Raw genomic sequence first — 16,643 nt, 5'->3', positions numbered from 1 at the left:
AAAATGGAGTTTGGTAAAATGGAGCTCCAACACATTTCATCCTTTAGGGCTGGTATAATCAAGTATTACACCAGCAGGGAATCCTGCAGCTCTCTGCCTAAATGCTTGCTGCCTGTCCAGCTTTCCTCCTGTCTGTGCCAGAGGAAGCTGCTCATTGAAGAGCAACAGCTGGTCATGTACTCAGCCTTTGTACTGTGCAGTGAGACGATCTTGGAGGTTTTGTTACCGGAGACATTCATGGTTGAGTAGTCACAGTGAAAAACAACCGATGGTGCAGTTAAGGCAAGGCATAGGGATATTAAGTTGTGTTACGTGGCACAGGCATAAAAAGTGAGTGACTCATCCTTTATAGTCTGAGTTAATAATGAAGAACTGGGGATGCAGAAGTATCTTTTGTGATATCAGTACTCAAAACTGCACTTCACTTTGTCTCTGCAGCCCTCTGTGACTGATCCAACAGTTTTCTCCTTGTTCAGATTGACCATCTCCTCCCATACCTGGTCTCAGCTGACAGGTCCACCGTTTTCTAATAGACCTCACAGGTGGATGTAAGCCTTCCGATAAGCATTAAAAATAAAAATAATAAAAATTAAAAAGCCACACTGCCTTCTGTATAGGATTGTAGGACTGTTTGGACTGTGCGGAATGCTGGTAGGGAAATGGTAGAGTAAGAGCTGAATGCCAGGAAAGTACAGGATAGCTGTGAAACACAAGAGTAAGTTTTAGAGAAATGCTTAGATTAAAATAAAACCAGAGGAAACGGGTTTTCAAGGGAGAAATGGGAGAGGGAAGGAGCTGGAGGGTATAAAAGGATGCCAAAGGGGTAAAGGTGAAGCTGAAGTTTGGGAGATTGAAGGATTAAAGGAAAAAATGTATGTGGCAATATACTGGAAATGAGAAGGAAGGAAAAGTGGGTAGACAAAGGAAGGCAAAAGACAAAAAGCAGTGGGATTATTAAGGGAAGATGAAATGAAGAAAAGATTGCAAGAGGGAAAGGGTGGTGAGAGGCATAGGACTATGACAGGTGAGAGAAACAGAATGATGTTTTTTCTTTGCCAGAGGAACTTGGAGTAAATTAACAAAGGGCATCTCTATGCCGTTGGAAAGAACGTAGGAAATCATGAGTTCATATGTAGAATACTGTAAGTGGGATACCGTTAATACAGTGAAAGACTGTAGAAGTCAGAAAGCTGCTAGATGATTGGTAATAATTATATACAGATATGCATCACAATTAATCTCTAAGTACTACTTCGAGGCCTCAGGCTTTTGAAATTGCTGTTTTATTCAGCTTTCTGTGTTAATCTTTGTATATTTCAGGTCACTAAATACAAAAAAAAAAAACATTTAAAAGAAGAAGTAGTAATGGTGTTAAATTGATGCACTTGAAGCAGTGACTTTTCTTGAGATGTCTGTTTGTACTTAGTGTAATGGAATGGCTGACAGCTGGTTTCAGTTGCCATAGTGTAATTATGTAGAATAGACTTTTGCGATGACACTATGTCAATTAAGGAATCTCTCACATTCTAGACTACAAAGGACAAAATGACAGTACAAGATATTTCTTCCGTTCTTTTTCATAAAAAGATAGTGACACTGTGTGAAATTACAGTCCTGTTATGATGACATAAGTCAAATGATGTGAAAGATTTCTGGATTGATTAAAAATCATCAGCATTATAATATAGAATATGTATGATTTGGTAAGTTGTTATGTTTTGTTCATGCTTCTTCGGAAGATATTTTGGTGGGGGGCTGACAGACTGGAGGCGTTTCTTGTTATATTTTAACTGGTGTGTGTCAATGTGAAAAATGCTACTTATATAACAATGTACTTTAAATAGTGGTTCTTCGGTATGGGAAAATATTTTAATCCAATGCAGCTTGAGCAAATTTGAAAGCCATCACAGCACAGGAGCATGGATAGAGGGAGGTGATATTTTCCTGTATTTTTTGGTATGTCTCTCTTTTTTTAAACTTCACCCAGAGGAAGAGGAAATTACTATTTTTTCTTCTTTTAATGTATTCACTCCATCCCATAATCCTGATGAAGTCAATGTTTTCATTTTTATTACACAAAGCACAATAATGAATATCTCTTTTTGAGAAAACTGCCATATCAAAATACCCCGATGCATAAGGAATTTATATAAAAAGCTCTTAAATTGAATGAAAGAAAAGATGCTGTATGCATTTCCTGATAGTAAATGCAATTTCTTCTGGTTTGTCAGTATTGATCCTATGTGTTTTAATAGTTTTTTTTTGTTTTTTTTTTTCCAAATAAAAAACAGTCTAATTTACATGCAAATTATATAATGCTTCCAAATGATGCATGTGGAGATTCTCCTCTGCCTGGTTTCCACAGATTATTGATGTCTGTTTAAGGCTTGTTTTTGTTCCCTGTGTTAGCAATGTAGTATTTATTGACATTTTGATGTAGGAAGCCACAAAACATCCTATCCAGTTAGATTAATTTATTTCTGCGGAAGTGCACAGGAAAAAAGATTCCATGAACAAAAGCACAAGCAGACATTTATCTCATTAAAAAATTCAGAAACGTTCTAGTTTTAGACTTGTTTCCTCTGTGACGTCTGTAAGAAACTAGCCAACTGAGACATCTTATTATTTCAGCATCTAAAAAAAAACCACTCCAAACTGTTTGCATCCCAGATAGTTTGCATCATGTCATGCGCTGTAGTAACTTAGTGATTGTAATGAAGTCTGCCTCCCTTTAACTCTGGTCTGCTCTTCTGTACTGCATGCGCTGTGTAGTTACCAACTTGGCGTGTCTGTCTCTCATTTCTGTGTTGTCTGTAGCCTACTACACCCTGGTTTGTGAAATGAAAATGATCAATAATAATTTTTTTCAGGAATGTGAATATTCTATTGAGTATTCTGCCTTTAGTGTCACTGGGAATTGATCAGTAATACATGTTTTCAGCTGGAAAAAGAGAATGTTATGTAAGAAAAGGTGTTCATATAACAAAGCATTTAAGTTACTGTACATACACTGCAAATGCTTCTTTATTACCGTAGTAACTCATGGTTTGCAGTGGTGTAACACAGTCTATATAACACCACTTAGTGTAACTTTCTAAACTGTATTTTCCTGCACATTTTTTTGGTAAAGTATTGGAAAACATTTTTTTTAATAATGTTTGATACATTAGATATTGAATCAGCACGGTGAAAGCAGAATAAACTAATAGATAAAATGGAAGGAGAAAGAGATGAAGCGACTCGGAGCTGGGCTCCTGAAGTCCTGCCCATGGCCCTGTCTCTGTGCTGGGCTTTGCTCTGGGCATCTGGAAGGTTGCAGATGGGCTTGCTCGTGAACTTATGTACAAAGTGATGGTAGCAGCATGTGGCCATATCCCTTCACTGGCAGTGACCAGTATCAGTGGCGATGGGAACGGTGGTTATGCTGGTGTTCTGAAAGGTGGAAGCTGGGGCAGGGTGTGGAAGAGGAGAGTTGGGGAACTACAGCTCTTCTAAAAGTGAAAGTTTGTGGAACACCGCACTTCAGGTGTGACAACCTTTTAATTAGTTTATCATAAAAACTTTTTGGATGTTAAGACTAGGAGAGAGATGCTCTTTGATACACTTCATCTGATGTCTTAATATTTAGTATGGTAGTATGTACTATGTCTTTCAGTACTCTCTTTTGAAGAAGTAAGGGTACCTAAACATCTTGTGCTCAGGCGCTACCACTAGAATTGGTAGCATCAGCAGATCATGATCCATGACACCTTGGAGGACCTTGCCTTCATACACACACGTTGCCCCAGATTAACAGTCCATCGGCACTTGGCATTGCCTCCATTAGGACACCAGTCCCAGCTTTCGTCTTACCGAACTCTAGCATGATGTCCTGAAATAGGTTTCCCTCTGTATCCTATCAGTAAGCTGTGATCTCAGTCATATACTCACAGTGAACCTGGTCCAATCTTATCTGGTCAGGTGCTACTCTAACATACTATCTCCTCTTCCTCTACCTTGCTGCAGCCTCAGTTATGTGCTGTAACATGCCTTTAGTGACGGTCGTCTTATATTTGCGCTGTGTAGCGTATCTGTGCTCAAATTTTGGTTTGAGTTTGCACAGCAAGTGAAATGTTTCAGCTGTGTTGGCACTGCCTGTAGTAGCACAGCTCAAGTGCAAAGGCTTTACATACTTTACAGATATGTAATAAAATTAATTTTAAAAAGAAATAGCTCAACAGACTTGGTTTTTAGGCATAATAACTAGGTTTATATAGTGATTTTAATTACAAAGCCTAAAAATATAGGAAATCTGTAATGAAGTTACTTAAATGCAAATGCATGTTATTGTAATTGCTTCCATTGAACCAGAGCTGAAGATAACAAAAATAATAATCCTGGACAACACAGGAAGGGAAAATGTCTCTCATACTTTGGGAAATATAAAACTGAACAAAAATTCTTTCAAAAACATTTTGTCTTTGAATTAGTGAGAAAAATCCTCACTACTAGTTTATAATTATCCCTTTAGAGTGGGGATTTTTTGGGAAGGGCTAGATGTAATTGCCTGGGGACCAGACATCTATTGCGATTTAAGATGCTCTAGGATATTTAGGCTGGCCTTTGAGTGCTGCTTCAGGAAGACATGGGCAGTGACACTGTCACCTCTGCCATCTGCGTGGTTGTGTGCTAGGTTGTGTGCATGGTTATGCTCCAACATAAACAGACTTCTGTGTTTTGGCTTCTGAATTGAGCTTATAATGTCTTTACTGGCTGTATTTAACATCCCTAACGATCTCTGAAACAGTAACATTCTTCTGGCAGACTGAAAATTTTTGCTAATACCTGGAATGTACGTTTAGCTAATGCTCCTTTACATCAGAATAAATGAGAAATGGGCATGATAATGTCCATGAGACTTAAAGGCAAAATGGTTGAAAGGAATTCTCCCAGAACAGTTGTGTAAAGGGATTGCTTATTCAGCTAGGACTAGAATTTTAATGGATTTTAATAATGTCTAAGGAAATCCTATGAAAATACACCTAGGTAGCTGTTCTGTGTTTTCAGGTGATGGAGAGGGGCTCATGCTGTGCAGTAGACTGGCACCTGTACGTAAAAGGTCCAACTGTGTCTACAAATACATTTCTTAAACATTAGCATTATTTAGGGAATCTCTAGCAGTGTCTAGCATCTGTTTTAACTTGAAGAATTTTACACATGGTCCTTTAATATGCCTTTTGGTGAATATGAACTTCCCAAACCAAAGTTGTTACACACTGTTTGTTATATTGTCAGATCATGACAAGTCTCTTTTTATTCATAACTGTTTTTTTGCTCAGTGTGGGATTGTGTTAACTTTAAATAAACACTTGTATACATTAGCCTGCTTGGCAGACAAGAAGTCTCAGGCATTAGATAGGGTCTGCTGTGACTGAGTAATTCATATCTTCTGAAGTCTACAACTGCTCATTGTTCTTAGCCACCTGTCCTGGGATAGAATGATGAAGAAGAATTTTAAAGCAGTTTCATGTTATTGATGATGATTGGAGTGTGGAAGAGGTGGATGGAAGAAGGACACATAACTGATCTTTAATTCCTCAGTTATTACTAGTTTGAAAAAAGCTGGAATGAGATCCCAGTTTGAATTTCTCACCAAATAAACTTTTGTGGAACCTCAGCTGGTATGGTATTGTAATCTTCTGAACTGCAGTGGCCTGTGAAGGAAACTCCAGCATTAAGACCTCTCTCATGGGCTTTCCTTGTTGAGGCTTTTAGAGGGGGTGAGAGGAGTAGCAAAATAAGGAACTATAGCTTATAATTAAGCAAGCTTCTATATTGACCATACAGAATGCGAAAGGTTTGCTTTAATTACACTATAATTTCATTAATGTAAATATAATATGTATGCAGAACTGTCATCAGTAGTTCTAAGCCTCTAAATAAAACTTCACTCCTGGCATTTCCTCTGATGTTCCCTCTTTAGAGAATTACCCAGTCTAAAAAAATCAAGGGTTTACTGACTATATGAGGCACTAGGAGGTTGTGAATGTCCACTCATTACCTTTTTATTATGGAAACAAATCTTCCTAATTAATCCTGGTATATATTAGGAAACCATTCATTTTCTGATGCTGTACACTAAATATTGAGAATCTGTTAAGGTGTAAATTTTAAATAAATTCTTTAATCGTTTCCCTGATTTGCCACTTAGGGAAACAGGAAAATGTTTGCCCTGGTGAGTCTGTGTATGAGGAAAAATTGTTCAAAAAAATCAGTAGTTCAAATCTATGGGTAGTTATGTAGGAAACCTGTTCTCATCACAGGTCTGGGACAACTGACACTGCTGACCTGGTGTGAAGGACAAGCATATCTGCAGAGATGGTGTGCACAGATGTGTAGAATAAACTTTTAAATCCCTGTGTCATGAAGAACTGATTATCTAACCAGCAGTGTCTGGTCAGATCTACAACAAAGGTTACAACTCACCTACTGCCTAATTGATGTCGATATGGAGAAAGTATTTGCAAGTACATAATGCAGGCACAGTAGTTTTCTAACATAGATTTGTTATACCACTAAAAATCCTACAACTGCTTACGACTGAAGATGGTTATAACCATTTTGCAAACTGAAAAGTGTTACCTTTGCATAATCAACAATTCTGTTGACATTCTTTCCAGTGCATTTGAAATAATTCTATGTAACATTGAAATGATGTCAGCATTATTCATTATATGTATGTAGTATTCTACTAGGCAGTTACAACATATTTTGTATTTCCTATTGAATTTTAATTTTCTTGGTATGTGACTATCTTATTTTTCCCCTCTTTCTTTTCTTCAGAACTATTATGGAGCTGCCAAAATGATTTTTTCCGACAATCCGCTTGGCCTGACTTGTGGAATGGTGTGTCCAACATCGGATCTTTGTGTTGGTGGCTGCAATTTGTATGCCGCTGAGGAGGGACCAATTAATATTGGTGGATTGCAACAGTTTGCTACTGAGGTAGGTAGAACTCATAAATGCCTAAAATGCTTTTTATGTACCAACAATTATTATATACATGGATGCCTTTCTTAATGATTTTTTTTAAGTTGTACCAATAAAATAAAGTCATAGGAAGTTAATATAATTATCCTTTTTCTTACAGCACATTCAGAAATTTAGAAATGCTTTTGCAATGGAAACATAGGAACATAACATTATTTGTGAACAAGACAACTCTTTAGAAACACTAGTAGTTGAGTCAATTTGTTCAAAATTAAAGACTTATATAAGCCATGTTAAAATGCAGAAGTTGCTGAAATAGGCCACATAAGGAAAAAGATTAAGTGTACCTCCCTCCGTAACTGCACGTTAAGGAGTTGCTGAACTCTTCTGGGCACAGGGCAGCTCTTACAGCAGAGTTTAACTTGTTCTTTGGCTATGATAAACCCTGTTCTCTGTGAAGCCACACACTCTGCAAGAATTCTAGGTCTTGAGGTCAACGAAGAACTGTTCTCCCATAGCAGCTGGATGGTTAGGTAGTATTTATTATCCAGAAATAAACTTGGCTTTTTCATCTCCAGGGTTAAAACTTTCATTTTGTTTTAATTGTTTATGGGTAAGTTGCTTTGATGTCTTTCTTTCTTTCTTTCTTTCTTTTTTTTTTTTTTTTAACGTAGCAAGGAGTCTCTTTATTATTTGAAGTTGACTTATTTCTGAGTACAACACACTGTAGCTCTTTTGCATTTTTGTTATGTGAAAAGCTTTGTACAAAATTTAATGCATACTTTTGAAAAGTCTCAGAGTCCAAATTTTACCCCAAATTTAGTATTTTCAAATATAAATATTGCAAGTCTGAGTATCCATAATAATAAGAAATGTACATGTCCAAGTACTGGCTTCATTTAATTCTCAGAAATGGATATTTGGACACATTTTAGTAATTTAAAATTAAAATATGAAAAGCTGCAGGATTAGTGTGGATTTGTATATTCTTTGGGGACAGAGGAAAGGTTTCAGATGATTTAAGACATTTTACTGTCCTTTTTTTCCCAAAACCAAGTAAATAAACAGGTTCAGACTGGCCTGAAATAGATGTCTATGTTCATCTACTTAAGTAGCTGTAGATGCACACGTGTTTGTGTGCTGTTTTATTAGTTCATAAAGGCATGTGTGTATTTTAGCCACTGAAGCAAACAACATCATTTGATGTTAAGAAGTTTTCTCAAGGGTTTCTGTTGAGGTGCACATGTACTTCTGTATAGATTTAATGTTTGAGAGTTACATCTGATTTACATCTGAAGAAGGTGGAGGCTACAGCTCATTTAGCTTCCTTTGAAGGCATTGAGAAGTTGTACTAACTTCATGGTTTCAGCTGGCACCTCTTCTGATCTGTCTGAAGTATGTTTTGGTCTGTACAAGTTGAGGAAGTTTATACAAGTGGCTATGTAAAAAAAAAAAAAAAAAAGGCATGTATACATGGGTGAAGATGACATATAAAGTCCATGACTAATGTGCCCCTTTTGTGTATCTTGAGCATGTCCCTTTTCTGTATCTTGAGCATATTTACAAGCATATGATGAAATTCCAGTCACCTTTGCAAAGCCTGAGAAAATGTCTTTGTAGGACAGACCAAAATAGAAATGCGAATCAATCTGGAAGTAACAGATGATATGTCTGTAAGGCCAATTTTTTCCTCTGCTGTCATTTGTAGACTTCACACCCCCTTCTCAGTGGCTGTGGGCCGTGATTCAATGAGCAAATATTGCTACCTGCTGCAGGTCCCTCTATCTGTTTGTACATCTTTCTTCTCACCAGGAGACATTAAAAGCTTCTGGAGCACCTGTTAATTTTTTTTTTATTATTTTTTTATTTTTATTTTTTATTTTTTGTTAGCTGCTGCTGAATGTTCTCTATCCCCTATCATTTAAGTAGCTGTCCACTTCAATTTGCTAGAGGTTTGAACATACAAAAGTAAGGATCAGTACAGTTTGAACCAAAGTTCTCATTTGCAGGAATGAGGCTGCAGACACTGAACTGTGTTTCTTCTACCTATATATTAAGGATTTGTGTGTTTTATTTTATTTTATTTTTTATTTTGTTATCGGTTAAGAGGTGATTTTATCAGCTCTTCATCTAATGGCTTTTATTCCATATATGTAAAAAATTTAATATTAATATTTGTTGCAAGGCAGAAGACTTATTAAAAGAAAAAAGATTAAACAGTTGTCAAGTAGATGATAAATATAATAGTGAAATATTACTGTTGAGGAACCAAATGCAAGTGATATGTGTTAAAACTTGATTTGTGTCTCCTTTTAGCCCTAATGCTATGATTAATAGAGAGGAATTATGGCTTGATAGATAATGCTAAATATCTGCCATTTTTCTTCAAAAATCTTTAGTAATCTATTAAAAAAGCTCAGTGCTAGCACAATGATTGATATGAAAACTGCAGAAAGGATGAATAGCTCAGGATGGCTTTCCTCATAATGCTCCAAGTTTGTTTAAAGTGATATATTAGTGTCAACAGTTCTAACAAAATAAAATTACTATATGGTTCTATTTAGCACTCTTACACAAATAACTTTATGGTAAATTTTATTCTCCTCAGTATTTTTGTGGTATCCTAAAACATTTGCTAAAAGTGCAGATATTAATAACCTCTAGAATTACTGCCATTTTAAAAACAATTGAATGTATCGTAGTACACATAATTAGTAATAGTAGGCAGTCACTTTTGTAATTAATATTTTGTAGCTTTCATTCAGTTAATTTTTACTATAAAAGTATGTATAATTGAAGGAGCCCAATAGTATGAGTGTTTCCAAATCACAATTACTATAAAAATATAGATTTAAATACCGAAGGAGATCATGTGTTACTACTGCTAATACAGGACTTGGCCCATATAGTGCGAACAAAGCATGTTCACTGCTTAACCTATAAGAGTAACTTAGCAAATTGTGTGGTTTAGGTGTGCAACATGTGGTACTGTTAATGAGAGCTGCATGGTAATTCTCATGCACTGTGTAATAGTTTGTCCCACAGGGGCTTATTTACTGAAAACTCCATTGTGCATAATGCCAATTTTAGATTTTTTTATTTTTTTTTTTAACTTGGAATTAGTCTGAGGATCAAACACTTGCTGCATTACGAGAGAGCGCAATAATAAAAAGGCACAACTGCTAGCTGAGATAAAAGATAAAATTGCTGTAAAGGAGGAATGTGGGTTTAAAATGGAAAATATATGGGTATGACGTATGCCCCTTTGTGCTTCTGAACAATGAATGATCATCTGTTCATACTGCAGATAAAACTCCCTAATTGTAAAATATTTGTCTTGCATACGGTAGAACAAAAAATGGCACCTCACACCTCCTGTCTTTTCCTTCTGTCCTTCCATATAGCATTGTAACTGTTAACCTAGTTTTCAAAGTAAATTGTAATCTAGTCTGAATAAATGCAAAATGTGCATTATGACAATTAAATGTTCAAATGGAGAACAAAAAAAAAAAAAAAAAAGGAAATACCCATTTGTACTTGTGATGTAGAATGTGTATACTGGGATGCAGTTACCACGGTAACTGTTGCATCTAGAGAATAACATGGAGTTAAAGCTCACTGTTATAAATGATGAGTGTCAAGCGCAGGTTACACCTGCTGCTGCGCAGGTCAAAATTATATTAATGTCTTTATCTGTCTCCTTTGCCCAGGTACTGTAGAACCAGGAAGCATTTCTGGTTTTGGAACACAAGTTCAGTGAAAATATACTGAGATTGCAGTGACAATACATACAGGAATGAGCTATATGACTGTCAGTCCCATAAAATAAACTAAAATTACTGGTTACTTGAGTACAAGTTTGTAAGCTTGCAGTAGGAAAGGAAGTATGATCTATTGCATTCTGTTGCAGTATTACCAGGAAGCCCCAAAATCTTGCTTTTCTGGGTAGATATTACCAAATCTAAAGGGTCTCCTGTGTTTCTAGTTAATCATTCTGAAAGGAGCAGCACAAGCTAAATAGAAAATATATTATTTTAATCTCTGCATATTAGATTTAAATACTAGATCGTTTGGCAGTGTGCCTCTCATGCCAGCTACAGTTCTGGTCATTTGTTTCCCTTTGGAGATCTGTTCTGGCTCTTGTTACAGTGGAAAGCAATTGGAAAAGGGAACTTGATACTCTTTTTCATGTAAAAGATGTGTTGTATGAGCTTATTTGCTGTTAATCTAGGGGCATGTCAGCAGAGCAACTGGGCTAAGAGGTGGGCTGCACTGTGGGCCCTCCCTTCTCCCCGATGCACCACAGCTGAGGTGGCAGAGGCTGCCTGGAGGGAAGGCTGTAGTGGGGTGTGCTGCCACAGAGGGCTCAGGGTCCGTCTTGTAGTTGTGCGCTGACAACTTTGATCAGTCTTAATGTAAGTGGGCGAAGGTGGTGGTTCCCATGGAGCCACTGTTCCTGCAGCTGGCCGCCTCTGGGCTGCCAGCCATGCTGCGCCCAGGGTGTCGTGGGGCCCTGACATGGCCGCCAGGCCCCACACCGGCACCTGCCCCGGCGGGTGTGCTGCATCAGCCAAGGAGCGTTGCTCTGGGGACCTGAGGCAGCAGAACAAACAGAAACAAACAACGACCGTTTTCTGGTATTAGCTTTTACTGTAATACATCTTTAGGTTATTTTCTAAGTCATGTTAAGACCTCTAATTATGAATTATAAAATTTTAGGCTAGTTTGAAGGGGATGGTGTTGCCTTTGCAATAGTTCCAGGGATGAATCTGAGGAGTTTTGACTTCTCAGGCCAATGCTGAAAGTCTTGCTGATGTTTCAGCAAGTTATATAATTTTTCCTACAGAACGATTTAGATGTTACATATAATTTTAAGGCATTGGAATGAATGTTATATGTCCTTCTTAGTGGTGGGATTCAAGAGCCTTGAGATGTAGGCTCTGTAACATCCTAGATCTATGGGCTTTCTTGAGACCTGGATAATAAGAATGTGTAGTTGTCATGTAAGTTTGAAAAGTCCTTAAAGAGGTGCTTTAGGCCCTATTTTTGTCAACACAGCTACTTGCATAAAAACTTGCAGTATTGCAAGTGTAACTGTTACATGTGGAGGGAAGATCAACTGGTTTCTATAACTAGCTCATGTTCGTAGAAGAAAACCACATCCTGTACCTCCTGTGCTATCCATTGCAATTATATGAAATCATGTGACTATACAATTTGACAGCTTCCAGATGATTACTAAGCACACAATTTGCTTCATTTTTGTTAAAATCTATGCAGAGTATTATTTTCTCCTTTAAATATTCAACTGCCCCATATTAATATACACCAGCCTACACATATCCAGTGGGATAGTGTGAAATTAACACCATCAATTCCTAAACGTTACTGATTTCATTGCCCATATTTTTCTTTCTGTGCACTAGCAAAATCCGATAATTAAGAATATACTAATATGTCTCACACTAAAATAATATTAGCTAGATGCTAACAGCTGCATCAGCAGCTGCTTGATACCTCATCATTTTGGTGAAAGATATTTAAAGGTAATCTGACTAATCACTATTTATATATACTTCTAAGCATGGAAACAAACACTACACCTTGAGAACCTGAACAATTTAATAATAAAGTCAAAACTGGCTGCTAGAAGATGAAATTCTCCAATTTCTCCAAATCTCCAATTCTCTTCATTCCATTTGCTCTATTTTTTTTCTTTTTTTTTTTTTTCTTTTCTTTTCTTTCTTTTTTTTTCTTTTTTTTTTTTTTTTTTGGTATTTCAACCTTTTTGTGTTGAAAATGAGTGATTAAATATACTCACTTTTTACTTTAGAAATGTGATGTTCTGTGTGTGTCCTGGAGACTACCAAACTTGCTTTTATAGGATTAGGCAAAGGTTTGGTTGTTGTAATTGTTTTGTTTGTTTTACATTTTAACAGAGATTAAAATTTCAATCTATTAACTGAATTGTTTATCAAATTCTTTGTCATAGTCCAGTGATAATTTTAAATAAAGGTAAATTAGAGTAAAATTGTCTGACCATATGTGAGTTCTGTGAAGAGGTGGAGAAGGATATCTACAGTATATGCCTCTTAAATATATTGATCAGAAAATTCCAAAGTGACAAGAGTGAGTTACTTTATATTTATTCTAATTGTTATAAAAATATTGATATCAATTCTGAATAACAGTTCTAACATGCTGTAATAATTTGGATTGTTTTTTACATGCTTTTAAATCATGCTCACTATGCCATAAAATTATTTTCATCTGGCTGCCAAAAAGTATTTCTGAGTCACCTGCCACACGCTGCCAAATGTCATCCTTTCATCAAAGCTTGCTAATACTTGAGTTATGTAGTGAAGAAAAGAACCAGAATTTTATTACACGAGCAGAACAATATGCTTTTCCCTGTCTGTATTTTTGAAAAACATCTAAAATGAGTTGGTTGAAACTTTCCAGCAAAATTCAACTTGAATCAGATGCTGAGCAATCAAAACAGCTAGTTTAATATTGTAGAACCTTCATACAACCGTTTTTTTTTTTTTTTTTTTTTTTTTTTTTTAAAAAATAAATAAGAATTTTTTTTTTTTTTTTTTTTTTTTTTTTCTTCATTCAGTGACTGGAATTATGTTCTTTATGTTGAGTTTACTGAATATTTTGGAACAAAAAAAAAAACACTGCAGGGAAAAGATGTTCGATTTATAAGGGAGAAGAGAACAAACCCCGCGTTTTGTACTTGAGAGAACACTGAGCAGTTGGGCTCATGCCTTTACATAGGAAACTAATGGAATTAGGGGAAATATAATATAAATATGTGAATTAAAATATATTAAGTTTAGGATACTAAGATATTTATGCAGTCATTCCCATTGTTGGAATTTTAGCAGAATAGATCCACTGTTTCTGATTGGCCAAATTGTATCACACTTGAGGACAAAACCTCCATTATCTTGCGTGAGCTTATTGGCAGAAGAATCTGCTCTTGGTTTGAAGCTGAAGATGTGTAATAAATGTTGAGTCCAGCCTGGTCATTGACAACTGTTATAGGGGAAGCTATATGAAAACATTTAGAACAATTGGTGTCTAATGCTGGCAGAAGTAGAAAAGGATTTATTCTGCAACTCAGTACTTGCACTCTTCAGCTCCACTTTCTAATGAATTGGTGGTGGAGGCTTTTCTTTTTTGTAAATTGGGATATCCTTTCTATGGACCATAATGGACATGAAACATTAAAAGTGGACTTAATCTATGTGGATTTAGTTTGAATAGGTCATGGATGGTGAAGTAATGATATTTGGCTATGATTTGATAAAAAGGTAAAGAATAAATGTGCAGTTAATGTCTATTACTATTCTATTTTGTTTGTGTGAGAGAACCAGAAGGAAAGGGAATAAGGGAATAATGGGAATAATGTCTGGAGATTCCCACTGAGATGCTGAGCTTTGAAATTTCTTATTTGGTCAGATTTTTCTGAATGGGTCTTGGTTACAAAGCATTACAAAGCAGAAGAAAAACTCCATCCAAACAAAACCAAAATAATATTATTTAGAGGAAGATGAACAAGCAAGACAATAAATAGTGTTAAACTTCACTTGCCATCCTGATCACAGTATAAGGAGAGGAAAATTTGGAGAGGTCAGCTGCATGTAATGTGACATTAAACACTTACTAACAAGGCAGTCATCTTTGTACACCAAAAGATTTGTGCAGAAGAATTCAGTGATATTTAATTAGGTGAATTACAGAGTAGTGAAAATTCACCATGAAGGGAGTGAAAATCTTTTGAAATGCATTGAAGCAGTCTGCTATTTTCACACAGTTACCCTGCCAGCCTTAATATGCAAAACTGCCACTGAAATCCAGATGGTAAGATATTGCCACACAGGCTGGCTGTGCTGCATAAGGACGGTTTCACCCTATTTGCAAATGGGCAGAATTAAAGCTGACCGTTCAGCCTGAACTAGTAGCGTTTCCTGCATGAGTGCTTGGTTCCTGAAGCTTAACACTGCACTATAGTAAAGCTGGGTTTCAGGATAAAATTAGTTGATGGGTTTGACTATTCAATAACAAATATAAAAATAATTATGTTAACAACAAAATAAATTTATTAAGCATGTGCATATTCACAGTGTTCAATGCAAACATTAAATATGCAAGTGATGCAATTTTCATTACTGAGTAGCCTTCTTAAACAACTGCATGAGATTTAAATGGAAATTTGGTATCATTCAAGCCATTTCTATGTGAATGTAACAAAGCAGAAGTTTTAAAAATATCCTATTGCATTTTGGTTATCACAGTCTGGTTTCACAGAACAATATAAGCTTTTCAACCTGTGAAATCCATTAATAACCACATTAAACCTTCTCATATTATATGAATTGTCAGGTTTAAATGATTCTTTTTTTAAAACAATTATCCATCTCTTGCTTCTTGCAGTTTGTTAAAATGCTATGTCAATTTACAAAGACTGGTAGAATTTGACACAGAAATTTTAGGGAGGGGAAGGAACTAATCATTGGTTTATCTAGCTTGAGTGCTCAAGTGCACATGAAGAAAATGAACATTGATTCAAAACATAAATGAAAAACTCTATTCATGAGTAGAACTGCCAAAGTTTAACTTGGAAAACCTGCTTCTAAAGTTCTAAGGAGAGTAAAAACTTGGTAAACATTAAATAGCTTAAATATCATATTTATTGTGACAAATTACAATGTGCAGGCTAGTTAGTACTTGTGGAATGCAGTCCTGCATTGAAATAGGTGGGAAAAAATGCTCTTTCGGTAGTATTCAGTGGCAGCCCTGAAGAGTTTGTGATATGACTGAGAATCTCAATGCAATGAATACTTGTATCCTTTCAGTATGATTTTGTGCTTCTGTTACAAAGATATATACTCCCTGGGATAAATATTCTTCCACTAATGCCTAAAATAAAATGAAGATGTAACAGTTCTCTTCCATGCTCCTAATCTTTAGTAGCCTATAAGGGCTGTGAGTCTGTTCTTCCATTTTTTGAAGATCTTACAAGATAGAGACTCAGTTCCTTCCCCAATGATGTAGGTACGTGCAGAGAACAGTGAAGTCAAGCTCAGTGAATGTAGAATACCTCTGCCTTAACCTACCTTTATGCCTGTGTAAAAAAAAAAAAAAAATATGATTTAGTGCAAATCTGAAATGAAGTGCATGGCATTGCAACAAGCCCATTGTGCCTGCTTCTGTATAAATACATCATAGTGTTCAGGGACTGTCCCAAAGTGGTTTTAATAGTCAAGATAGAATGGAGCAGATCTCTGTTTTACAGTTGAAGAACTGAGGCATGGAGAGAACAGTCTAACTTTCAGGTATGCCTACAACTTTGGATACCCAGTTGAAAAGCAGAGAATACCTGGAATAGATGATCAACAAACATGAAATAAATCATTTAAGAATTGTCTAAGAGGGCATACCTAAAGTAGGGGGTTAGCTTTAAAATATAATGCTGAAGGCAAGACAATTCCTGATAAGAGTTTAAAACCACCTAAGGCTGGTTACCTTTCACCTCTAAAAAGTCAAACCGTGACTTATACGGGATCACACAGGATATCTCTGCAAGAAGCAGAGGCCTTTCACTAGCTTTGCAATCCTTTGCGTTATTCACAAAAATATTCTTCTAGTCATAAGAGTAATCTGAA

General features: G+C 36.1%; 1 protein-coding gene across 2 annotated transcripts in view; it reads left to right on the top strand.

Annotated features, from left to right (window-relative positions):
- DPYD (dihydropyrimidine dehydrogenase) overlaps positions 1-16,643 on the top strand; it is a 338,501-nt gene that overhangs the window by 87,747 nt on the left and 234,111 nt on the right. For both annotated transcript variants that reach the window (XM_035333208.1, XM_035333209.1), the window contains exon 5: positions 6,823-6,984. In XM_035333208.1, coding sequence (XP_035189099.1) covers positions 6,823-6,984 — 162 coding nt within the window. The remainder of the gene's footprint in view (positions 1-6,822; positions 6,985-16,643) is intronic.

The sequence above is a fragment of the Oxyura jamaicensis genome, chromosome 8, assembly GCF_011077185.1.
Source record: "Oxyura jamaicensis isolate SHBP4307 breed ruddy duck chromosome 8, BPBGC_Ojam_1.0, whole genome shotgun sequence".
Lineage (NCBI taxonomy): Eukaryota > Metazoa > Chordata > Aves > Anseriformes > Anatidae > Oxyura > Oxyura jamaicensis.
This window is presented reverse-complemented; position numbering and strand designations above follow the sequence as displayed.